Source organism: Thamnophis sirtalis, unplaced genomic scaffold, assembly GCF_051295495.1.
Source record: "Thamnophis sirtalis isolate CommonGarterSnake01/CBP01778 unplaced genomic scaffold, rThaSir2_p1.2 scaffold_14, whole genome shotgun sequence".
NCBI classification, from domain to species: Eukaryota; Metazoa; Chordata; class Lepidosauria; order Squamata; family Natricidae; genus Thamnophis; species Thamnophis sirtalis.
Window position 1 is genome coordinate 5,602,595 of NW_028261394.1, and position 25,761 is coordinate 5,628,355.

Consider the following 25,761-nt stretch of genomic DNA (forward strand, 5'->3'; position numbering starts at 1 on the left):
ACGGTATGTAAAGGAGGAAGATTTTATGTGTTGTGTTTGTTTTTGAAAACAAACAACAACAACAACAACTAGACAACAGGACACAATTGGGCAGCCCCAGGGACTCTCTGAGTGGCCCTGTCAGCACCCCTTCATTGGATAATCAGGAAAGAAAACCACGAGACTCCATTGATAGAAATCAAGTGTACTTTTACTAATTATAAATGATCAGAAGCATAGCAAAGCGAAGACTGATCATTTAGGCGCGAAAGCAAATGATATATAGAATAACCCATTCCCCACCCCTTGGCATCCCAGTCACAGCCCACTCATAATTCTCCCAAGTGTCAGGTGTGAGATAACTTCGAAAGGCATCACCAAGATGGCATGTCGGTGCCTGTTGGCCTTGGCGGGAAACCTCCTCCGCATGCGCAGAAGACAGGCAGGCAGAAACTCCAGAATCTTCCTCCAGCACAATTAGTAGTCCCCTCCCAAATACCATGCCCCCCCCTCTCCGTTTCAATGGCAGCCGAAGCAGCAGCAAAGCAGAGGCTGACAGGACCCTAAAATGCCCTTTGGATGTCCAGCCATTGTATCCTCCTCCTCATCCTCCTCCTCCGGCTACCCAGAGTGCCAGGATATCTGTTACGGAACAAATATAGCTAGACTAATCACCCAACGAAGGCGGAGGGAGAGATCTACAGCAGGTGGCAACGAAGAAGGCCGCTTGAAGTCACACATCTGGGGAAATGTGCTCTTCGCTCGGCATTCCTGCAGCTGTTTGGCTCTGCCTGGTTCTGTTTTTAACATTGGGAGCGGTGGCCTTTTTTTCCTACCAGATCATCTGCTCTTCAACTCTTCTCCTTCCTTCTCCCCGCGACACACCAGGCATTTTCTTCTGCAGACACACCAGGCGTTCGGATTAGTAGTGGTCTCCCCCAGGGGAACCGGGCTAGAAGCATGCCTGCATGTGCTTCTTCCAGATGGAGGCTGGAGAACATGGCTAAAACAGATGGGAAGGCCTAACTGTCCCCTTGGAGAGGAGGAGGAGGAGGGAGGGGGAGGAGGAGGAGGAGGAGGAGGAGGAGGAGGAGGAGGAGGAGGAGGAGGAGGAGGAGGAGGAGGAGGAGGAGATGGAGATTCGTGGCCCTAAGAACTAGATTTTGGCCTGGAATTTTGAGCTGGCTTCTCACAGATTGGGGTCAGAGGGAGAACAGAACAGAATAACACAGTTGGAAGGGAGCTTAGAGGTCTTCTAGTCCAACCCCCTGCCTAGGCAGGAAACCCTACACCACTTCAGACATATGGTTATCCAGCATCTTTTTAAAGACTTCCAGTGTTGGAGCTTTCACAACTTCTGGAGGCAAGTGGTTCCACTGGTTAATTGTTCTCACTGTCAGGAAGTTTCTCCTTAGTTCGAAGTTGCTTCTCTCCTTGATTAGTTTCCACCCATTGCTTCTTATCTTGCTCTCAAGTGTCTTGGAGAATAGCTTGACTGCCTCTTCTTTGGGGCAGCCTCTCGAATAACAGATGTCACCTCTTGTCACCAGAGGTGGGTTCCGGCTGCTACTATTGCTGGTTCGCTCAGGGACGCACTGCGCCAGTGCAGCTGGCAGCAGATTCAGACAGTGAGGAGGTTGGGGAGGAAGATGGGCCAGTCCTGGAGTCTGGGGAAGGCTCTGAGGAGGGCTCTGTGTCGGAGGCAGAGAGGGGGCCAGAGCCATATGCCAGTTCTCAGCTGCCTTCGGAGTCAGACATCAGTGAGGCAGAGGAACAGCTGGAGCCTGTTCCCAGTGTGCGCATGCACAGAGTTGCCAGAGGAAGGGAAGATCTAAAGAACAGGGGTCGACTTGGGAGTAAGACCACAGGTGGACGGTGAATGGCCCCTCCCAGAGGAAATAAAAGAGGTGCGAAAGGGGAGTGGAGTTTGCAGGGGACAATTAGTTCGCTTCATTGGTTCGTGACTCTCCGAGACTCCTTGCCAGGTTTTGCAGATCTCGGCCTGGCAGCTCTCCAAGCCAGATAAGGTCTGTGACCGTAAATCCTCCCTTGAAAGACTTTGCTGGATGTGAAGGAGCAGAATTCACAGTCCATTAATAAAAGGGGTTTTTTTGTCACAGTTTGCTTCGTGCTCTTGGGACGCCTCAGTCAGAACAGGAGAAAATTAACTACCTAGAATGCTTGTGTAGGATAAAACAAGGTTATAATACTGTCGCCCTGGCCACTCTCTGGGTCCAGGCATTGGGCTCAACCCTCATGAACCTTGTTTAGTTTGGGGTGAATGCCGATCCCGCCGTGTGGTTTGAAAAACCATAATTTGGGGTTTAGCCACTCAGCCACCAAGCCTTCCTGATGAAGCTTTAACTTTAACAAGCCATTTATAGTTGCCTCTTTTGATGCTGTTGTGAGCCAGGCACAAGTCTATAAAATGCACAGTGCCCAATTGGCACGCTTGCGGGGTTCGTATGGCGCGCCAGGCCAGCCGCCCGTGGTTGCGCCACGCCCTTGTGGTTAAAACGAACATGGCCCGTGAGCCACAATGTGGACGGTATTTTGGGCTGACCGGGATGAAGATTCCCTCTGATGGGCAGAGGATTGGATTAGGAGATCTCCACATTTCATAGAGGTTGGGGGGGGGGGGCTCGGTGTTCTCTGAGCTTGATGGTTTTCCTGCAGACGTTTCGTTACCCAACTAGGTAACACCATCAGTGCTCCCTTCCCAATCTGGCACGATAATGTCACCAAGTTGGGTAAGGAAATGTCTTCAAGAAAAGAATCAAGGTCAGAAATCACTAAGGAACCCACAGTCACCGTCCTCCTCCTCCTCCTCCCCACCCACCCCCTGCAAACTCCACTCCCTTCTAGCACTGATGATGTTACGTAGTTGGGCCATGAAACGCCTGCAAGAAAACCAGAGAGCACCAAGGACCCCACAATAATCTTCCTCCTCCCCCCTCTCCTGTACTCCACGAAGCCCATTCCTTCCTCCTCCTCCTCCTCCTCCTCTTGCAGCACTCCACGAACCCCATTCCTTTCTAGCACTGATAATGTTCCATAGTTGGGTCATGAAACGCCTGCAAGAAAACCCTCAAGCTCAGAGAGCACCAAGGACCTCACAATCCTCCTCCTCCTCCTCCTCCTCCTCCTCCTCCTCCTCCTCCTCCTCCTCCTCCTCCTCCTCCTCCTCTGCCGCCGCCGTCACCACCACCACCACCACCACCACCACCACCACCACTCCACAAACCCCATTCCTTTCTAGCACTGATAATGTTCCGTAGTTGGGTCATGAGACGCCTGCAAGAAAACCCTCAAGCTCAGAGAGCACCAAGGACTCCAAAATACTCTTCCTCCTCCTCCTCTTCCTCCTCCTCCTCCTCCTCGTCCACCACCACCACTCCACAAACCCCATTCCTTTCTAGCACTGATAATGTTCCATAGTTGGGTCATGAGACGCCTGCAAGAAAACCCTGAAGCTCAGAGAGCACCAAGGACCTCACAATCCTTCCCTTCCTCCTCCTCCTCCTCCTCCTCCTCCTCCTCCTCCTCCTCCTCCTCCTCCTCCTCCTCCTCCTCCCCCCCCTCCTCCGGAGGCTTTCCTGCAGCCTGGGGGGAGGGCTATGGTGGCACTTTAAGAGCGACAAGAGTGATGGGGTGTGGAGTGAGAAAGGAAGGAAGTAGGAAAAAGGTCAGTTCTGCTGCCAGCTGCGAAAACACAACTGAATCCTCTAGGAAGAAAGACCACACTAGGAACAGACATTTTCTTTAGAACCGACAACTTAAGGCCTCGTTTTAACTAGTTTTATATTTTTTTAAAAAACTTCCCTCCTCAAACCCCACTCCCTTCTAGCACTGATAATGTTATCTAGTTGGGTAATGAAAGGTCGGCAGTTCGAAGGTTCGAGTCCCTCACGCCGCCTAACCGAGTAAGCTCCCGTGACTTGTCCCAAGCTTCTGCCAACCTCGCAGTTCGAAAGCACGTAAAAAATGCAAGTAGAAAAATAGGGACCACCTTTGGTGATGATGAAAGAAATGTCCTTCTGGGTTCGGCCCCAAGTGGGGAAGAAGGGCACTGGAGACATGGAGGCTGCTTGGAAAGATGGTTTATTGTTGGACAGGGCCACATGGCTTGAGCCCTGAACAGAAAAGGTGATCACATGCTTCAATGTTGATGGAGAGGAAGAGAAGGGCTGAGGGAGGGGCTTGCTAGGCTTTTTATAACCTGTTCAGTCCCACCTCTCTGTTTCCTGTTCCTGTGTAAGAAATGTATTCCGATTGGTTGTCAGACTCCCATGGGGCCATGCAGGGGTTACTCTCTAGGCTGTGTTTTGAATCTAGGTTTGGTTGAGTTCTCAGATGCCATGTGGTCAGTTGGGGGCCAATATTATCATGCTTTCCTGTAGCTGAAGGGGAGAACTCTTTATTATGTAAAGTGGACTACCTTGGCCTTCTTAATGGCCCATTGACAAAGTGGGGGTGGGCAGGAAGCTACAGGCAACTATTCTGTCTTTTAAAGCATGTTTCTTTTCACATCCAGAGAAATATTCTGCCTTTTCAGTATCTCCTAGGATATTTCATTTTTCTGGGAGAGGGCTGGATGATAACTTCCCACGGTGAGAAAGTAACTGCGTCCGGAAGTGGTATATAAGTCTTAAGTGCTATTGCTCTTAAGACATTCGCTACCTCGGCTTACTTGCAAAGCGATCGGGGTGAAATAAAAACTGAACAAAAGAAAGAAACCGGGAAATAAAACTCGAGAAAAAGAAAATATCCTGGGGAATAACTTTCAAAGCGATTACGGCTCTCTGCGACCCGGCTGGCAACGAAGGAACAATTCCCACGAGGACACTTCTCTCCTTCCAGAACGGGTTAATCCGAATACAATCTCTGCGCGGGTCACGCCAAGGTCCCACCTCCCATTGTGACCGCAGACTACTTACAGTAAAGGAAGCCTCTCAGAAGGCCGTCATGCCGAGAGGGAGAGAGAAATATAGAAAGTGATTAACTCGGCAATAAGAGCCCGATTGTTGCGAGGCGGAAACTGAGATTCTAGAAGTGACTTTTGAAGGAAATGATTCACGGGGATATTTTCAGCTCCGAAGACTTCGTCCAAGTTGACTTTGGCCTGTAAAGGACGGTCAAGCCGGAGCCGAGTTTGAGCGTGAACCATAAGCACCCACATCAACCTTTCGTGAAAAAGCAAGAAAGACAATTGTGTCAAGATTCCTCCCTTTTCCCATTTTTATACATTAATCTTTGATACGCAGAAAAGTGGAGGAAATTCTTTAAATATTAGAATGGAACGGAACGGAACAGAACAGAATAGAGATATGGAATGGAAAGGAATAGAATAGAATAGAATAACAATTGGAAGGGACCTTGGAGGTCTTCTAGTCCAACCCCCTGCCTAGGCAGGAAACCCTACACTACTTCAGACAAATGGCTATCCAACATCTTCTTAAAGACATCCAGTGTTGGAGAACCCACAACTTCTGGAGGGAAGTTGTTCCACTGATTAATTGTTCTGACTGTCAGGAAATTTCTCCTTAGTTCTAAATTGCTTCTCTCCTTGATTAGTTTCCAGAGATATGAAAGGAAGGAAAAAAGTTAAAATAGGGATAGAAAATAGTGGGGGGGAAATAATAATTATAGAATAGAATAACAGAGTTGGAAGGGACCTTAGAGGTCTTCTAGTCCAACCCCCTGCTTAGGTAGGAAACCCTACACCACTTCAGAGACAAATGGTTCTCCAATATCTTCTTAAAAACTTCCAGTGTTGGAGCATTCACAACTTCTGGAGGCAAGTTGTTCCTTCTCACTGTCAGGAAATTTATTCTTACTTCTAAGTTGCTTCTCTCCTTGGTTAGTTTCCACCCATTGCTTCTTGTCCTGCCCTCAGGTGCTTTGGAGAATAGCTTGACTCCCTCTTCTTTGGGGCAGCCCCTGAGACATTGGAAGACTGCTATCATGTCTCCCCTAGTCCTTCTTTTCATTAAATGCATTAATGAATAGCAAGTCATTAATGCAACAATCAGTCCTAATAACAGTTTATTAACTGTTTCTTTGGAATGAGGTAATGTCCTTTGTTGTTAGCTGCGATGTCGTGTCTGATCCATTGCAACCCCATGGACAATGTTCCTCCAGGCCTTCCTGTCCTCTACCATCCTCTGGAGTCCATTGAAGCTCATGCCAACTGCTTCGGTGACTCCATCCAGCCACCTCCTTCTCTGCCATCCCTTTCTTCTTTTGTCCTCCATCGTTCCCAGCATGAAGCTCTTCTCCAGGGAGTCCTTCCTTCTCATTAGGTGGCCAAAGTCTTTGAGTTCCCTCTTCAGGATCTGGCCTTCTAAAGAGCAGCCAGGCTGGATCTCCTCTAGGACTGACCGGTTGGATGGCCTTGCAGTCCTCCTTCTTTTGTCCTCCATCGTTCCCAGCATGAGGCTCTTCTCCAGGGAGTCCTTCTTCCTTCTCCTTAGGTGGCCAAAGTCTTTGAGTTTCCTCTTCAGGATCTGGCCTTCTAAAGAGCAGTCAGGGTTGATCTCCTCTAGGACTGACCGGTTGGATGGCCTTGCAGTCCTCCTTCTTTTGTCCTCCATCGTTCCCAGCATGAGGCTCTTCTCCAGGGAGTCCTTCTTCCTTCTCATTAGGTGGCCAAAGTCTTTGAGTTTCCTCTTCAGGATCTGGCCTTCTCAAGAGCAGCCAGGGTGGATCTCCTCTAGGACTGACCGGTTGGATGGCCTTGCAGTCCAAGGGACTCAATGCAGGAGTCTTCTCCAGCACCAGAGTTCAAAGGCCTCCATACTTTGGCGCTCAGCCTTCCTCATGGTCCAACTTTCACAGCCATTGCAACTGGGAATACCATAGCCTTAACTATGCACACTTTTGTTGGCAGGGTGATGTCTCTGCTTTTTAATATGTGGTAATCCAACCATGAGTCCATCCGTTTTGGTGGCCTTATAAGTCTCTGAAAGCAACACATGCCTTGAACAAGCCATGTTTTCGGGTAATGCATGAATGCAACTCATAAAGTTAGCGCCTTTGAGTGAAAGTTCAGTTCTCTTTAGGCCTGTTAAAACTTGCAATTTGCCTTTGATCTCTACTAGAGTTTTTCCTTTTTGGGGAGGGGGAGGGAATCCAATGTGATTTTCTTAGAGAAGGCAGCTGAGCTCCCTCGCCCCACCAATTATCCCATCAGCAAAGCGTTCGTGTCTGAACAAATTCTCCTGCTTTATTCTCTTATCGGTTTAACGCCGAGCTTCCCCTTACATGAAGGTTGTTGTCTCCCCCCCCAACTCCAATTTAGAAGCTTAGATCAGTGTTTCTCAACCTTGGTGACTTTAAGTCCTGTGGACTTCAACTCCCAGAATCCCCCAGCCAGCATAGCTGGCTGGGGGAATTCTGGGAGTTGAAGTCCATAGGACTTAAAGTCACCAAGGTTGAGAAACACTGGCTTAGATTTATCACGACAAACCTCAAAATGTACCGTGTGCTTTAACACTCATAGCAATAGCCCTTAGACTCAGATACCGCTTCACAGTGCTTTCACAGCCCTCTCTAAGCGGTTTACAGAGTCAGCCTCTTGCCCCCCAACAATCTGGCTCCTCATTTTACCCACCTCGGAAGGATGGAAGACTGAGTCGACCTTGAGCCTCTCAGGATCGAACTGCTGGTTGGGGGCAGAGTCAGCCTGAAATTCTGCACTCTAACCACTGCACCACTACGGCTTCCTTCCTTCTCATTTTTCTTCCTTCCTTCCTTCCTTCCTTCCTTCCTTCCTTCCTTCCTTCCTTCCTTCCTTCCTTCCTTCCTTCCTTCCTTCTTAGCAGACTTATATACCGCTTCACAATGCTTCACAGCCCGCTCTAAGCGGTTTACAGAGTCAGCCTCTTGCCCCCAACAATCCGGGTCCTCATTTTACCCACCTCGGAAGGATGGGAGGCTGAGTCAATCTGAAACCGGTCAGGATCGAACTGCTGGCAGTGGGCAGAGTCAGCAGAATTAGCCTGCAATACTGAGTTCTAACCACTGCGCACCATGGAAAGAAGGAAGGAAGGAAGGAAGGAAGGAAGGAAGGAAGGAAGGAAGGAAGGAAGGAAGATAGCAATAGACTTATATACTGCTTCACAGCCCTTGAGTTGACCTTGAGCTGGTTAGGATCGAACTCTAGGCTGTGAGCATAATCACCCTGCAATACTGCATTCTAATCGGAAGGAAGGAAAGAAGGAAAGAAGGAAGGAAGGTAGTAAGCCAGCCATAGTGGTGCAATTGTTACAATGCAGTGTTGCAGGCTAGCTCTGCATTTCCATAGCCAACAGTTCAATCCTGACCAGCTCCAGGTGGACTCAGCCTTCCATCCTTCCGAGGTGGGTAAAATGAGGACCCAGATTGTTGGGGGAAAGAGGCTGACTCTGTAAACCGCTTAGAGAGGGCTGTAAAAGCACTGTGAAGCAGTATATAAGTCTAAGCGCTATTGCTATTCCATTCTCCCTCCCTCCCTCCCTTCCTTGGTGGTACAATCGTTAGAATGTAGTATGGCAGGCTCTGCCCACAGCCAACAGTTCGATCCTGACCGGCTCAAGGTGGACTCAGCCTTCCATCCTTCCAAGGTGGGTAAAATGAGGACCCAGATTGCTGGGGGGCAAGAGGCTGACTCTGCAAACCACTTAGAGAGGGCTATGAAAAGCACTGTGAAGTGGTATATGTCTATTGCTATTGCCCTTCCTTCCTTCCTTCCTTCCTTCCTTCCTCCTTTCCCTTCCCTCCCTCCCTCCCTCCCTTCCTCTCTCCCTTCCTCCCTCCCTCCCCCCTCCCTTCCTTCCTTCCTCCTTTCCCTTCCCTTCCTTCCTTGCAATGGTGGCACAATGATTAGAATATTGCAGGCTGACTCTGCCCACTGCCAGGAGTTCGATCCTGGCTGGCTCCAGGTCGACTCAGCCTTCCATCTTTCCGAGGTGGGTAAAATGAGGACCTAGATTGTTGGGGGGCAAGAGGCTGGCTTCGTAAACCGCTTAGAGAGGGCCGTAAAGCACTGTGAAGCGGTATATAAGTCTAAGTGCTGTGGCTCTTGCTATATTTCAAACTTTCTTTGATGTGGCCTCCACTGACAGCGCCAAAGTTCTTCCGCTTAGGAGAACCGGTCTCAGTTGATCAAGAGAAGAAATAACAGCCTCAGCCGTGAAATGTGTTGGGTCCGGTTGTGGGCGTTGTGATGCATTTTTGTCTCGAGTAACACAAATTTAACGGAGCAAGGGAAATGCCAGGCACCTGTTTCTTCTCCTGAGCCGTCATCCACAGTTTAGAATGGTCCTTAACTAATGAATTTGTGATGGGCTTTGATGCGGTGGCCTAGTGGCCAAGACACTGAGCTTGTCGATCAGAAAGGTCGGCAGTTCGGCGGTTCGAATCCCTAGCACCGCCTAACGGAGTGAGCTCCCGTGACTTGTCCCAGCTTCTGCCAACCTAGCAGTTCGAAAGCAGGTTAAAAAATGCAAGTAGAAAAATAGAAACCACCTTTGGTGGGAAGGGAACAGCGTTCTGTGTGCCTTCGCCATTGAGTCATGCCGGCCACATGACCACGGAGACGTCTTCGGACTGCGCTGGCTCTTCAGCTTTGAAATAGAGATGAGCACCGCCCCCTAGAGTCGGGAACGACTAGCACGTATGTGCATGGAGAACCTTTCCCTTTTCCCCTTTTCTCCCAAGCTAAATATGTCACCTGTTCCCTCCCTTCTTTTTCTCTTTATGAAAGTTAGACCAAAGTTTCCTCTGAAACTACAGATCCTTTCAGAAGGATTCGGGAATTGATTTCTAAGCCCGCGGCCTGTTAAAAGGCCTCATTCAGGAACTTTTCGGACTTTAGGAAACCTTTTTTAACCTCAGCTTGTCTTGGCCAAGAAATCATTTTCTGCCAAGAGGAAAATTTGCCATCGGGTTGAAGATTGGAGACACTTTTCCTGGGATGGTTTTTTTCCCCCTAAACTTGTCATTGTGGTTGCTCAGGATTTTGCCTCCCATCGTCCTCAGCAAGGAGGGAAGGGCGAGGGGAGAGACTACAATAACCCTGTTTACAGGGATGGGATTGAAAAAATGTTAGCAACCGGTTCTCCGGGGGGTTGGACTAGAAGACCTCCAAAGTCCCTTCCAACTCCTCCTTCTCTTTTCCGAGTCTCTCGGGCGCATCTGTTCGTGAATCACTCTGAGCCCGTCCGCTGATACGATAACACTTCAGGAATAAAGATAATGGCTTTAGGTTTAAATTTATGACCGGGTGTTTCCTAGAATCAAGGCTTGAGTGGATTTTGGAACTGCTGGACAGGAAATAAGCTAATAATGGGATTTTTGCGACTTTTCCCATATATGGGAGGAAAAATTGCCATAGGTTACACGCTGACCTCCCTGTGTTTGGGTGAATCTTTTTCAAAACGTCTTTGTTCTCCTCGCCCATGTCACACACATAGACACACACACACATACAGAGAGAGAGACAGAGACATAGAGGAAGGGAGAGAGGGAGAGAGAGACAAAGAGAGACAGAGGCAGAGAGAGACAGACAGCCAAAAAGACAGAGACAGAGAGAGGCAGAGAGAGAGAGAGGAAGGGAGAGAGAGAGAGAGAGAGAGAGAGAGAGAGAGGGCCAGAGACAGACAGCCAGAGAGAGAGAGAGAGAGAGACAGAGAGAGAGACATTCAAAGAGACTGAGAGAGAGAGAGAGAGACAGAGAGAGAGGAAGGGAGAGAGAGACAAAGAGAGACAGAGACAGACAGACAGTCAAAGAGACAGACAGAGACTGAGAGAGACAGAGAGAGAGAGAGGAAGGGAGAGAGAGAGAGAGAGAAAGAGAGACAGACAGAGAGAGGAAGGGCGAGAGAGAGAGAGAAAGAGGGACAGAGACAGACAGCCAGAGAGACAGCCAGAGAGAGAGAGAGAGAGAGACAGAGAGAGACATTCAAAGAGACTGAGAGAGAGAGAGAGAGACAGAGAGAGAGGAAGGGAGAGAGAGACAAAGAGAGACAGAGACAGACAGACAGTCAAAGAGACAGACAGAGACAGAGAGAGACAGAGAGAGAGAGAGGAAGGGAGAGAGAGAGAGAGAGAAAGAGAGACAGACAGAGAGAGGAAGGGAGAGAGAGAGAGAGAAAGAGAGAGAGAGACAGTCAAAGAGACAGAGAGAGGAAGGGAGAGAGAGAGACAAAGAGAGACAGAGACAGACAGACAGTCAAAGAGACAGACAGAGAGATGAGGAAGGGAGAGAGACAGAGAGAGAGGAAGGGAGAGAGAGAGAGAGAAAGAGAGACAGAGACAGAGAGAGGAAGGGAGAGAGAGAGAGAGAAAGAGAGAGAGACAGTCAAAGAGAGAGAGAGGAAGGGAGAGAGAGAGACAAAGAGAGACAGAGACAGACAGACAGTCAAAGCGACAGACAGAGAGATGAGGAAGGGAGAGAGACAGAGAGAGAAAGAGGGAGAGAGACATAAACAGAGAGACAGCCAAAGAGACAGAGAGAGAGAGAGAGAGAGAGAGAGAGAGAGAGAGATAAAGAGAGACAGAGAGAGAGAGGGAGAGACAGTCAAAGAGACAGAGGGAGAGAGAGAGAGGGAGAGAGAGAGGCAGAGAGACAGAGAGAAAGAGGGAGGGAGAGAGAAAGAGAGAGGGAGGGTGAGAGAAGGAGAGAAATGTGCTGTTGTACAAATAGGTTATAGAATCATTGTGAATGTTATTTTATTTATTCATGGGTGTTGTGTCAGGACAGAACTCGTAATATTTTTGTGGTCAATTTGTCACTGGATGCAGTTGGTTTTGCCCTCACCGTTTCGTCTTCCAACATCCGTTGACCTGCTGCAAATATTTGGGGAAATTTCTCCCTTAACTCTTTTTTCTTATTCCTCTCTCTTTTTCTTTCTCCCGCACCCCACTTTTTTATTTTATTCGGAAGATAAAAACTACCAAATCCAAAAAAGAGAGAGAGAAAAATGAACAGAGAACAGTTTAAACAAAACTAGACAAGAACATTAAAAAAAAAATTCATGAAAAAAAGACAAAAAACACATATTCTTTTCTCTTATTCTTCTCCGCGTTAAAATACTGGTAGTCTTGACTTATGACCACAACCGAGCCCAACACATCTGTTGCTAAGTGAGATGGTGGTTAAGAGCATTTTGCCCCATTTTACGACCTTTCTGGCCACCGTTGTTAAGGGAACCATGCCGTTGCTAAGTGAGTCACACGATTGTGGAAGTGAATCCGCCTTCCCCGTTGACTTGGCTGGTCAGACGTTCGCAAGGGGATCACGTGACCCCGGGGCACGGCGGCCGTCATAATTATGAGTCATAACTCCTACGACCGTCATCATTATGCTGTGGCTTTCGTTAAGTATAAAAATCGATAATCAATCTCTTTGTTCAGTGCTGTTGTAACTTTCAAATGAATTGTTGTAAATCCAGGGCTACCTCTGCAACCTTATAATAAAAATTTGGTATTTTTGGTGCTTCTTTGGTAGACCTACTCCAGAAAGGTTAACCGCTTCGTGGTTTAGCACAACTTTAATCTCCCGCACTAAACTTCTGCTTCTATTTTTCTCTTTGCAGCGACATATTTGACGCCATGTTCCCCGTCACCCACATTGCTGGAGAGACTGTCATCCAACAAGGTGAGCTCCACTGGTTGGGAGGACACATCAATGTTCTCCATGCTCAGATCATTTATGTCTAAAAAGATAAAGGTTCCCCTTGCATATACATCTGTGCTAGTCGTTCCCGACTCTAGGGGGCGGTGCTCATCTCCGTTTCAAACCCGAAGAGCCAGCGCTGTCCGAAGACGTCTCCGTGGTCATGTGGCCGGCATGACTCAACGCCGAAGGCGCATGGAACACTTAACCTTCCCACCAAAGGTGGTTCCTATTTTTCTACTTGCATTCTTTACCTGCTTTCGAACTGCTAGGCTGGCAGAAGCTGGGATAAGTCATGGGAGCTCACTCTCTTACGCGGCGCTAGGGATTCGAACTGCCGAACTGCCGACCTTTCTGACCGACAAGCTCAGCGTCTTAGCCACTGAGCCGCCGCACCTGCAGCCGTTCTTCCTAGCTTTAAGTCCCCAGCCCTTTGCTCATCTTTGTTGCTCTTCTCTAAACTTCTCAACATCTTTTTCTGTAGTACGGTGACCAAAATTGATTGCGGTATTCCAGGTGTCGCCTTACTTAGGGTTTTATAAAGCTTAATTAATATGTTCCCACTTAGCTTTCTCTGACTCCAGTATTTCCAAAGCTGGTACAAAACCACACTCTTAATAGCAATAGCAATAGCAGTTAGACTTATATACCGCTTCATAGGGCTTTCAGCCCTCTCTAAGCTGTTTACAGAGTCAGCATATCGCCCCCAACCATCCGGGTCCTCATTTAACCCACCTCGGAAGGATGGAAGGCTGAGTCAACCCTGAGCCAGTAAGATTTGAACCGCTGAACTGCAGATAGCAGTCAGCTGAAGTGGCCTGCAGTACTGCACTCTACCCACTGCGCCACCTCGGCTCTGATTTGTCTTTCTGTTCCCCTGTAGGTGATGAAGGCGACAACTTCTACGTGATCGATCATGGGGAGGTGTATGTAAGTTGCAACCGACTTATTTGAAGGACTTTGCTTTTCGTTTCGTGTATAGAAATGTGTTGATGTTCTGGCTAAGACAGTGTTTCTCAACCTTGGCAACTTGAAGATGTCCGGACTTCAACTCCCAGAATTCCCCAGCCAGCATTCGCTGGCTGGGGAATTCTGGGAGTTGAAGTCCGGACATCTTCAAGTTGCCAAGGTTGAGAAACACTGGGCTAAAATATGAATGGGACGATTACCTCTGACTCTTCCTTACTGGTGACCTACAGAGGAAAGGAATGTGTGATAGCAATAGCAATAGCAGTTAGACTTATATACCGCTTTATAGGGCTTTCAGCCCCCTCTAAGCGGTTTACAGAGTCAGCATATCACCCCCAACAATCCGGGTCCTCATTTCACCCACCTCGGAAGGATGGAAGGCTGAGTCGACCTTGAGCCGGTGAGATTTGAACCGCTGAACTGCAGATAACAGTCAGCCGAAGTGGCCTGCAGTACTGCACCCTAACCTCTGCGCCACCTCGGCTCTTCTTGAACCTATTCACACATTCCTGAACTCTTCCTTACTGGTGACCTAGAGAGGAAAGGAATGTGTGAACTTATTCACACATTGTCCGAAGTGCCATACCCTGCATGAGTCCTCATCTCAAAGAGGCCTGGAAGAAGCTGAGCGTTGTTGTTGTTCCTTCTGGAACTGATGATATAACCTAGTTGGGCAGTGAAACATCTGCAATCAAATCAACCAAGCTCACAGAGCACCAAGAATCTCACAATTCAACCCTGAGCTACAAATATTCTCTTCAATGGACATTGAAAAGGATCATGCTCTATATCAGTAATCTCAGCTAAAGGGAGTCCTTGTGGCTATGGGGCACAAAGCAGGATCTTTGGTGACCACTGTAGCAGGCTGACTGATTGTTGTGGTGGCTTGTGAAGTTTGCAGCAGATTCAGACAGTGCGGAGGTCATGGAGGAACCTGGGCCAGTCCTGGAGTCTGGGGAAGGCTCCGAGGAGGGCTCTGTGTCGGAGGCAGAGAGGGGGCCAGGGCCGTATGCCAGTTATCAGCTTCCTTCGGAGTCAGACATCAGTGAGGCAGAAGAACAGCTGGAGCCTGTTCCCAGTGTGTGCATGCACAGATTGTCCAGACGAAGGGAAGAGCTAAAGAACAGGGAGTAAGGCCACAGATGGACAGTGAATGGCCCCTCCCAGAGGAGATAAAATAGGAGCGAAAGGGGAGTGGAGTTTGCAGGAGACAATTCGTTCGCTTCATTGGTTCGGGACTCTCCGAGACTCCTTGCCAAGTTCTGCAGAGATCAGCCTGGCAGCTCTCCAAGCCAGATAAGGTCTGTGACTGTAAATCCTCCTTTGAAAGACTTTACTGGATGTGAAGGAGAGGAATTCATAGTCAATTAATAAAAGGTGTTTTTTTTTGTTGGGACAAGGAGTCTGCTTCATGCTCTTGGGAAGCCTCGCTCAGAACAGTGAGGGAGATTTAATATTTAATGATACATACAGATGTGTTACCGGCGGGAGGGGAAAAATGCTTAGATATCTTACTTAACCGACTTAATTTTAGAACATGTCATAAAGGTGTAACGGTATTGGAGATCCATTGAAATTGTAAATGAACGCCAGTAGGTGGTTGTGTCTTCTAATATAAATGATTCCAGATAAAAACATGTTTAAACCGTGACCCATCAAAACCGCGTTCCACAAAAGCGCGGTCGACGAAATCGCGTATGTGACGTCATCACAACGCAACGAAAAAGATCGAAAAATTGAAATAAAAATTAAATTACAGCAAGCCGATTCACATAAAGGTAAGGGTTAGGTTAAGGGTTAGGGTTAGGGTTAGGTTAAGGGTTAGGGTTAGGTTTAGAGCATTAGCGTTACGTTTAGCGTTAGGTTAAGGGTTAGCGTTACGTTTTTCGTTAGGTTAAGGGTTAGGTTTAGGGTTAGGTTTAGGGTTAGGTTTAGGGTTAGGTTTGGGGGGGTTAGGGTAAGGTTTTCACTTTATTTTTACATTTTTCGATCTTTTTCGTCGCGCTGTGATGATGTCACATACGCGCTTTCGTCGACCGCGATTTTGTCGTCCGCGATTTTGTGGTGGAACCGTTTAAACAATGGTAACCAAATGAGAATTATGGTACAGGGATCGTAAAATACATAACTTTTCTTTCTTGATTTAAAATGTACAACATGATTTGAATGAAGTATATGTTAAGGACTGTGGAAGAAACGCACGGAATATATTTGTAACCAATCGATAAGCTTTCAACAAGATGTAACGAAAGATGACTTTTCTTTTCTTTTTGTTTTGTTTAACTAAAACAATAAGAATTAACAGCGAGGAGACCCTTCAGAAGTAATCTTCCCATGGCTTGCCATCGGAAGCCAAGCTTATTTGTCCGTACGAGGTCGCCTAATGGCGTATCATCCGCCAACAAATTATTTTAGGCTGAGCGCCTCCGAGTAACCACGCCCGCGGGCCATGCAGTTTACCGCGAAACAATCTCAAGATGGAAGGCCGTCAAGTTGGAATGCGCCCGAAGCGTTGGGTGAAACCGGAGCAAACTGTTTTTGCTAATCATCTGGGATTAAGGTCATCTCGTGCCTTCCGTAAAGAGCAAGTCGGGAGCCCCTTTTCATCTTCAGAAGATTCCGTTTGCCTTTTCCAAACTTTGCTCTGAACGGTTGGAACGTCGGCGTGCGGGTGGGGGGGGGAACACCTGGAAACGAACGGCTTCCCTCCAGATCAGCGGTCACCAACTGGGGGTCCGTGAGAACATTTTGGTGGTCCGCAGAAAAATTATTTGCTTTTTTTACATTGCACTAAATCCGGGGTCCTCAAACTACGGCCCCTGGGATGGATACGTGCAATGAACGTTTGTGTGGTTGCAGAGAGTCTCCCCCTTCGGGGTCTTTTTGTGGGGGTCGGAAGGGGCAGAAATTCCGACTTGGGGTCTGCTTTGGTCTCCTGGTGGGGGGCTTTGGGCGAAGGCTGGAGGGAGGCACCGCTGGTGGCGAAGAGCCAGAGGGCCTCGTTCCAGTGGGACTGCGTCATGGCCTGGAACTGGCTGACCATCTCAGCCCGCTGAGCCTCCAGGCACCGGTATCTGGCCTTGCAATCCTGCAGGTCTTCCCTCTGCTTGGAAAGCCCATGCTCCTAGTCCTTAGTGAGGTGCTTCTGCTGAACCTCCTTCTCAGTCCGATCCAATTTGAACTGAGCTGTTTTGCCAACTCTTTCTCCTGGTGGCTGCTTAGCTCCAGCAACTGCTTCCTGTTGGGGCCCTAAGGGGCCCAGGCGGGCAGGCGAGGAGTGCCTGGGAGGGGAGGGGCGAGTAGAGGCCGTCGAGGCGCCCCTCGACGTGAGTGACCTTCAGTTGGCCACACCCACCCAGTCACATGACCACCTAGCCACCACCACCCCAGCCGACCATTAGGCAGATTCTATTAGTGGTCCGTGGGATTTAAAATGATGAATTTAGTGGTCCCTGAGGTCCGAAAGGTTGGAGATCCCTCCTCCAGATGGCTCCAGGTGGGCCTGGACAAATCAGGACTTTGTAAGGAATTTGTAGGGAGGATTATGATTGTGAAGAAATTGATTTTTTTGGGGGGGGGGAGGGAAGGAGCTTTGATTTTGTATCTAACAAAGTTTTGAACTGGAAGAAGGGGACTTCAGAAGATTGAAGCTACCAGTAGTCTTTGACTGATAATAGTTATTTTAGTGACCATTCAAGGTTAGAACAGGACTGAAAAAAAGTGACTTATGATGGCGGTGAAGGTGATGGAGAATTTTAGATTAACAGAGTCGGAAGGGACCTTGTAGGCCATCTAGTCCAACCCCCTCCACCCAAGCAGGAGACCCTACACCATTTCTGACCGACGGCAGTCCAGTCTCTTCTTGAAAGCCTCCAGGGATGAAGCTCCCACAACTTCCGAAGGCAACTTCTGTTCCATGGATTGATTGTTCTCACATAAGGAGGAATAAGGAATAATTCCTCCTTATTTCTAGCTTGAATCTCTCCTTGATGAGTTTCCATCCTTGTCTGGCCTTCAGGTGCCTTGGAAAATAGCTTGACCTCCTCCTCTCTGTGGCAGCCCCTCAAATATTGGAAGATGCTATCCTCTCTCCCCTGGTCCTTCTCGTCACTAGACTAGCTATGCCTGGATACAGATTAACAAGAGTTGGAAGGGACCTTGTAGGTCATCTAGTCCAACCCCCTGCCCAAGCAGGAGACCCTATACCATTTCTGACAGATGGCAGTCCAGTCTCCTCTTGAAAGCTTCCAGGGATGAAGCTCCCACAACTTCCGAAGGCACCGTCTGTTCTTTACAGATTAATAGAGTTGGAAGGGACCTTGAAGGTCATCTAGTCCAACCCCCTCTGCCCAAGCAGGAGACCCTACACAATTTCTGACAAATGGCAGTCCAGCCTCTTCTTGAAAGCTTCCAGGGATGAAGCTCCCACAACTTCCGAAGGCAACTTCTGTTCCATGGATTGATTGTTCTCACATAAGGAGGAATAAGGAATAATTCCTCCTTATTTCTAGCTTGAATCTCTCCTTGATGAGTTTCCATCCATTATTCCTTGTCTGGCCTTCAGGTGCCTTGGAGAATAGATTGACCCCCTCCTCTCTGTGGCAGCCCCTCAAATATTGGAAGATGCTATCCTGTCTCCCCTGGTCCTTCTCGTCACTAGACTAGCTATGCCCAGATACAGATTAACAAGAGTTGGAAGGGACCTTGAAGGTCATCTAGTCCAACCCCCTCCACCCAAGCAGGAGACCTTATACCATTTCTGACAGATGGCAGTCCAGTCTCCTCTTGAAAGCTTCCAGGGATGAAGCTCCCACAACTTCCGAAGGCAACGCCTGTTCTTTACAGATTAATAGAGTTGGAAGGGACCTTGAAGGTCATCTAGTCCAACCCCCTGCCCAAGCAGGAGATCCTACCCCATTTCTGACAGATGGCAGTCCAGCCTCTTCTTGAAAGCCTCCAGGGATGAAGCCCCCACAACCTCCGAAGGCAACGCCTGTTCTTTACAGATTAATAGAGTTGGAAGGGACCTTGAAGGTCATCTAGTCCAACCCCCTGCCCAAGCAGGAGATCCTACACCATTTCTGACAGATGGCAGTCCAGTCTCCTCTTGAAAGCTTCCAGGGATGAAGCCCCCACAACTTCCGAAGGCAACGCCTGTTCTTTACAGATTAATAGAGTTGGAAGGGGCCTTGGAGGTCATCTAGTCCAACCCCCTGCCCAAGCAGGAGACCCTACACCATTCCTGACAGATGGCAGTCCAGCCTCTTCTTGAAAGCTTCCAAGGATGAAGCTCCCACAACTTCCGAAGGCAATTTCCGTTCCGTGGTTGGATTGTTCTCACCGTCAGAAAATTCCTCCTTATTTCCAGCTTGAATCTCTCCTTGATCAGTTTCCATCCGTTACGATGATGAGGCAGCGTTTTCTGTGGCTTCCCAGATCGTATCAAAATAAAGTCGGGCCCGTCTTTTTCCCCACCCCAGGTTCTATTTTAAGCAGCGGCTGGCATATTTTTAAGTCACCCAACAGCGCCCTGGCAGCTATTTAGAGAGACATAGAGCCTCTTGTTATGGCAAGCCCTCCGGTGTGTCAGGAGGTCATCTAATTAGCCTTGTTGGGCGTTGAAAGCCCGTCTCCCAAGTCAACCACCTCCTCACGAAAGCCAACCGACTCATCCTTCTAACTGGGGAAACCAGAAGGCCTCCGTGTGAAGCCTGCCACATCTGGCAGGGCGAGGATAAGAGGCAAAACACGGTTTAGCATCTGGCTTGAAGCTGGACCTAGGCTTATTTTGGGCTTCCAAATCTTAAACCAGGCAAGTTGTTAAGTTGAGTCTCCCATCCAGTTTTCAGCTTCTGGCCACGGGTCGTTAAGTAAATCCCTGCAGTTGATTAAATTAGTCAACTGCAGGGATTCACTTAATTAATCCATCTTTTCACCCACGCGGGCAGGCATGATTACAGACAGAATCGGGGCAGCTGTTAAGTTAGAAATATCGTGGCCCGTCAAAACCGCGCTCGACTAAGCCGCGCCCGATTAAACCGCGTCACTGACGTCATCAACAGGGCGACAACAGCCAGCGCGGAGAAAGAAGGGCGCTTTAAATAGCGCTTTGAAAGCAAGCCGATTCAACTTAAGGTAAGGGTTAGGTTTAGGGTTAGGTTTATGGTTAGGTTAAGGGTTAGGGTTAGGTTTAGGTTAAGGGACAACAGCCAGCACGGAGAAAGAAGGGTGCTTTAAATAGCGCTTTGAAAGCAAGCCGATTCAACTTAAGGTAACAGTTAGGTTTAGGGTTAGGTTTAGGGTTAGGTTTAGGGTTAGGTTTAGGGTTAGGTTAAGGGTTAGGGTTAGGTTAAGGGTTAGGTTTAGGTTAAGGGTTAGGATTAGGTTTTGGGTTAGCTTAAGGATTAGGTTTAGGGTTAGGTTTAGGGTTAGGTTTAGGGTTAGGTTAAGGATTAGGTTTAGGGTTAGGTTTAGGATTAGGGGTTAATTTTAGGTTTAGGGTTTACAGCGTGCTTCTGTCTCCGCGCTGTTGTCGCCCTGTTGATGACGTCAGCAACGCGGTTTAGTCGGGCGCGGTTTAGTGGTGGAACCAGAAATATGGCTGTTAAGTGAACCTGTCTTCCCCGTGGTCTTTGCTCGTCCGAAGGTCGGAAAAGGGGGATCGCATGACTCCAGGGCACTGCAGCCGTCATAAATGTGGGTCAGTTATCAAGCATCTGAATTTTGATCACGGGGATACTGTGACAGGTGTAAGCGGAAGTACGGGTCATATGTCACTTTTTCTGCATGGTGTAACTTTGGGCAGTACCTGGGCACCCTTATCCATTAATCGGATATTAACAGATTAACAGAGTTGGAAAGGGACCTTGGAGGTCATCTAGTCCAACCCCCCTGCCCAAGCATCTTGGGCAGGAGGGTTGGACTACATCATTTCTGACAGATGGCTGTCCCATATCTTCTTGAAAGCTTCCAGTGATGAAGCCCCCACAACTTCTGTTCCATGGGTTGATTGCTCTCACCGTCAGAAAATTCTTCCTTATTTCCAGGTTGAATCTCTCCTTGGTCAGTTTCCATCCATTATTATTCCTTGTCTGGCCTTCAGGTGCCTTGGAGAATAGCTTGACCACCCCCTCCTCTCTGTTGCAGCCCCTCAAACATTGGAAGGCTGCTATCCTGTCTCCCCTGGTCCTTCTCTTCACTAGACTAGCCAGGCCCAGTTCCTGCAACCGTTCTTTATATGTTTTAGTCTCCAGTCAACTAATCATCCTGGTTGCTCTTCTCTGCACACTTTCTAGAGTCTCCACATCTTTTTATAGTGTGGTGATCACATCACAGGGATGCTTCAGAGATCATACTCTGAAAAACGGCCATAAATCAGTGTTTTTTGGTGCAACTTTGGACAATCTTGAGTTTGAGTTTTATTTCATTTGTATGCCGCCCTTTTCCCTAAGGGGACTCAGGGCAGCTCACAGCTCAAAAAGGGAAGGGGGGATACAGACAGTTTAGTAACAACACAAAACAATACATAATTAAAAAGCACAACAGTCATACCATTCGAACTAGGGGCAGCGAATCCTTAGCCCCAGGCCTGTCGGAACAGCCAGGTTTTGAGGGCTATGCGGAAGGCCTGGAGGGTGGTGAGGGTACGAATCTCCATGGGGAGTTCGTTCCAGAGGGTCGGAGCAGCCACAGAGAAGGCTCTCCTCCGGGTAGTCGCCAGTCGACACTGGCCGGCAGATGGAATTCGGAGGAGGCCTAATCTGTGGGATCTAATTGGTCTGGTGGAGGTAATTGGCAGGAGGCGGTCTCTCAAGTACCCAGGTCCAATACCATGAAGGGCTTTATAAGTGACGACTAGCGCCTTGAAGCGTATCCGGAGACCAATAGGCAGCCAGTCCCTAAATGAACAGTTGTAAATTGAGAATTACCTGTCGTGCAAAATCAGGAGACATGAAGAATCTTGGCCCATAGAATCGCCGAGAGTCGGACACGACTGAATGGATAATATCATCATCACCATCACCACCACCACCACCATCGTCATCGTCATCGTCATCATCATATTTCTCCCAAAGGTGCTTTTCCCCCCCATCTTCGCATGTTTTAGCCTCCAGTCCCCTCATCATCCTGGTTGCTCTTCTCTGCACTCTTTCTGGAGTATTCTGGTGGCAAGCTGTTCCACTGGTTAATTATCATCACTATCAGGAAATTCTTTCTTATTTTCAGGTTGAATCTGTTTCCATCCATTGTTCCTTGTCTGGCCTTCGGGTGCTTTGCAAAATAGCTTGACCCCCTCCTCTCTGTGGCAGCCCCTCAAATATTGGAAGATGCTCTCCTGTCTCCCCTGGTCCTTCTCTTCCCTAGACTAGCCAGGCCCAGTTCCTGCAACCGTCCGTCGTATGTTTTAGCCTCCAGTCCCCTAATCCTCTTGGTTGCTCTTCTCTGCACTTTTTCTAGAGTCTCAACCTCTTTTTTATAGTGTGGTGACCAAAACCGGATGCAGGACTCTAGGTGTGATTTTACTAAGGCTTTATAGAGTGGTGTTAGTACCTCCCTTGATCTTCATTGTATCCCTCTGTTAATGCAGTTTAGGATTGCATTGTTTTTTTGAGTTGCTGCCACCACACACTACTGGCTCAGATTTAATTGGTTTCCATCCATTGCCTCTTATCCAACGTTCAGGCGCTTTGGAGAATAGGCTGACCACCTCTTTTTTTTTATTTATTTTTTATTAAAGTATTTTTATTAGTAAAAGAAAAATACAACAACCAATATCTGGTAAAAGACAATACAACATCCACTGTTTCACTTTACATTTGACTGTGTTTCAAGACATTCCCATAATATCAAAATCCTTATAGGCATCAAAGGTTGGGTATCTTCTCCCCTCCCTCCCTCTTTCCTTACCTTGTTTCTTCTTTCCCACTCCCCTTCCTTCCCTCCCTCCTTCTCTCCTTCCCTCCTTCCTTCCCTCCTTTCTTTTCCCTTCCTCCTTTCCTTCCCCTTCCCTTTCCTCTCTTCTTCCCCCCCTCCTTCTCTCATATCTTCCCTCCCTCCTTTCCTCCTTCCCTCCTTCCATTCTCTTCTCTTGAGTTCCCTCCTTTTCTTCCCTCCTTCCTATCTACCCTCCTTCTCTCCTTCCTTCCCTCCCTCATTCCCTCCTTGCTTCCCTGCCTTCTTCCCTCTCTCCTTCCTATCCCACTTTCTTCTCTTTCTTCTCTCCTTTCTTCTTTCCACCTCTCCCTTCCCTTCTCTCCTTTCTCTTCCTCCTTTTTAACCTTCCCCCCCTTCTTCTGCCTTTCCCTTTTTTCCTGTTTCTCTCCTTTCTCCTCTCCATCCTGTCCTTCCTACTACCCCTCTCTCCCCTTATCCAACGTTCAGGTGCTTTGGAGAATAGGCTGACCACCTCTTCTTTGTGGCAACCTCTCAAATATTGGAAGGCTGCTCTCCTCTCTCCCCTGGTCCTTCTCTTCCCTAGACTAGCCAGGCCCAGTTCCTGCAACCGTTCATCATATGTTTGAGCCTCCAGTCCCTTAATTATCCTGGTTGCTCTTCTCTGCACTCTTTCTAGATTCTCCACATCTTTTTTATAGTGTGGAGACTAAAACTGGATGCAGGATTCCAAGTGTGGCCTTACTAAGGCTTTATAGGGTGGCAGCAATACCTCCCTTGATCTTGATTGTATCCCTCTGTTAATGCAGTTTAGGATTGCGTTGGTTTTTTCGGCTGCCGCCAACACACAACTGGCTCCTGTTGTGTGTTGTGTGGCAGGCTTACACGGCCACTTCTGAGACTGCAGAAAACAGTCCTGTTTTGGGCTAACTATCGGCTGTCATCATCCACTTTGTCTCCAAAATATTTTTCTCCAAAACAAAGCCTTCCCCAGTCTCTATTTTCAAAACTTTGTTTTTTTTGTTTCGGTTTTAATTGCAGAGCAAAAGTGGTTTAAAAACAACAGCAGCAGCCATCAGCCAGGCTTGTGAAAATGGAAATAGCCACTTGGGGTGGGTTTATATTTAGAAGGACGGATTTGGAGTTTTATTTTGATTTGATTTCCTCTTTTTAGCCGGCCCCCACAAAGCCACACTTTGGAGCAAGGTAGTTTCAACCTTTGTTGTTGGTGGTTTTTAATTTTTTTTTAACGGGAAGTCTGTTATTTCTGTTTTGACCCCAAGGGTGGTTTTTTTTTGGGGGGGGGGCAGTCTGCCTGTTTCCCCAGCTACCGAAGCTGGGCCGCCCGACCACAAAAACGGAACGGCTCTCTCTCCGATCTGCTGGAACCATATTCCATATTTGGAGTTTCTGACTCAGGAATAACAAGCCGGGTCTGGTTACAGCTGACGGATCAAACGATATAATCCCAGCGAAGTGGATTTCCAGGGGAAGCAAATGGACCAAGGAGCTGTTTAGTTTTTTAAGAGATGATGAGCATTTTAGAAGGAGATGCTTTGTTCTCCTTTGTTCTTTCACCGGCAGATCAGGGATGGGAAATCTGGGGGGGTCAGAGGGGATGCAGCCCCCCCCCACCCCCGGCCCTTTTCCTCCCACTCTCCACCCTTGCTTCAAGATTTGCCAGCACAAAACACTGAGGACTAGCAGCCCAATTGAAAGAGGTCATGCTTTCAAGCAACAGAAAAAGCTCCTCGTCTTCTCCTCACCCTCCCCTTCCACCTTCCCCCTTTCCTCCTTTTCCCTCCTTCTCCCTCCTTCTCTCCTCTTCCTCCTCGTTCACCATTTCATCCCTCCCTCCTCTCCTCCTCCTTTTCCTCCTTCCCCCTTTCCCTCCTTCTCCCTCCTTCTCTCCTCTTCCTCCTCGTTCACCTTTTCCTCCCTCCCTTCTTCTCTCCTCCTCCTCCTTTTCCTCCTTTCCCTTTTCCTCCTTTCCCTTTTCCCTCCTTCTCTCCTCTTCCTCCTCATTCACCTTTTCCTCCCTCCCTCCTTCTCTCCTCCTCCTTTTCCTCCTTCCCCTTTTCCCTCCTCTCCTCTTCCTCCTCGTTCACCTTTTCCTTCCTTCCTCCTTCTCTCCTCCTCCTTTTCCTCCTTTCCCTTTTCCCTCCTTCTCCCTTTTTCTCTCCTCTTCCTCCTCGTTCATCTTTTCCTTCCTTCATCCTTCTCTCCTCCTCCCCCTCCTTTTCCTCTTTCCCCTTTTCCCTTCTTCTCCCTCCTTCTCCTCCTTCCCCTTTTCCCTCCTTCTCCCTCCCTCTCCCTCCGTCTCTCCTCCTCCTCCTTTTCCTCCTTCCCCTTTTCCCTCCTTCTCCCACCTTCTCTCCTCCTCCTTTTCTTCCTTCCCCTTCCCTCTTTCTCCCTCCTCCTCCCTCCTCCTCCTTCCCCTTTTCCCTCCTTCTCCTTCTCCTTTTTCCTCCTTTTCTCCGTCCTTCCCTCCCCCTTTTCCCTCCTTCTCCTCCTCTATTTCTTCCATTCTTTCCATTTCCATAACTGCCTTGCTTTGCAATGAAAATTTCCCACTGAAATCATAAGTCCGAACCCACATTCCGTCTATATCATTGCTAATAGTTGGAGACACAGTAAATGGCTCTTTTCTGTACAGGGAGTCCTCGACTTACGACCACAACTAAAGCCCCGAATTTCCATCACAGAACAAGACATTTCTTATCTCTTAAGTGAGTTCTCCCCTCCCCCTTTCACGATCTTTCTCGCCACAGGGGCTAAGTGAATCCGTTAACGGTTGTTTAAGTTAGCCACCCGGTCGTTAAGCGAATCCGCCTTCCCCACTGTCGGAAGATCACAGAAGGGAATCCTGCGACCTTGCTAAAAGCGAGTCGGTTTCCGTCCACGGGCGTTTTAAATCCGTGACCACGGAGGATGCTGCCTACGGGTCATAAGTGTGAAACGCAGGCCCTTGGCCACTTCGTTGGCTGCTGTGGCAAACTTTGGAGCGGTCGCTTAAAGGGATTGTCGTAAGTCGAGGCCCGCCTGCACACTCTCTGTGTGAATTGCAGTTGCTTGCCGGAGGAAGGAAGAGGGGGGTGAAGAGGGAAGAGGGAGGGCCGTGACTCATAGCAAAAGAGATGGGAAAAACAATAGAATCCCAGAATGTTTTTGATCTCTGCGAAAGCTGCAGGCCTTTGGCAGACTCGTAACTCTTCATATTTGGGTATCTCCAGCTCTGCATTCCTTCGCAGCGACATGAAAGA

General features: G+C 48.4%; 1 protein-coding gene across 3 annotated transcripts in view; it reads left to right on the forward strand.

Moving 5' to 3' along the window:
* Window positions 1-25,761, forward strand: part of PRKAR1B (protein kinase cAMP-dependent type I regulatory subunit beta) — a 105,118-nt gene that overhangs the window by 37,210 nt on the left and 42,147 nt on the right. For all 3 annotated transcript variants that reach the window (XM_087728649.1, XM_087728648.1, XM_087728650.1), the window contains 2 exons: window positions 12,558-12,619; window positions 13,521-13,567. In XM_087728649.1, coding sequence (XP_087584775.1) covers window positions 12,558-12,619; window positions 13,521-13,567 — 109 coding nt within the window. The remainder of the gene's footprint in view (window positions 1-12,557; window positions 12,620-13,520; window positions 13,568-25,761) is intronic.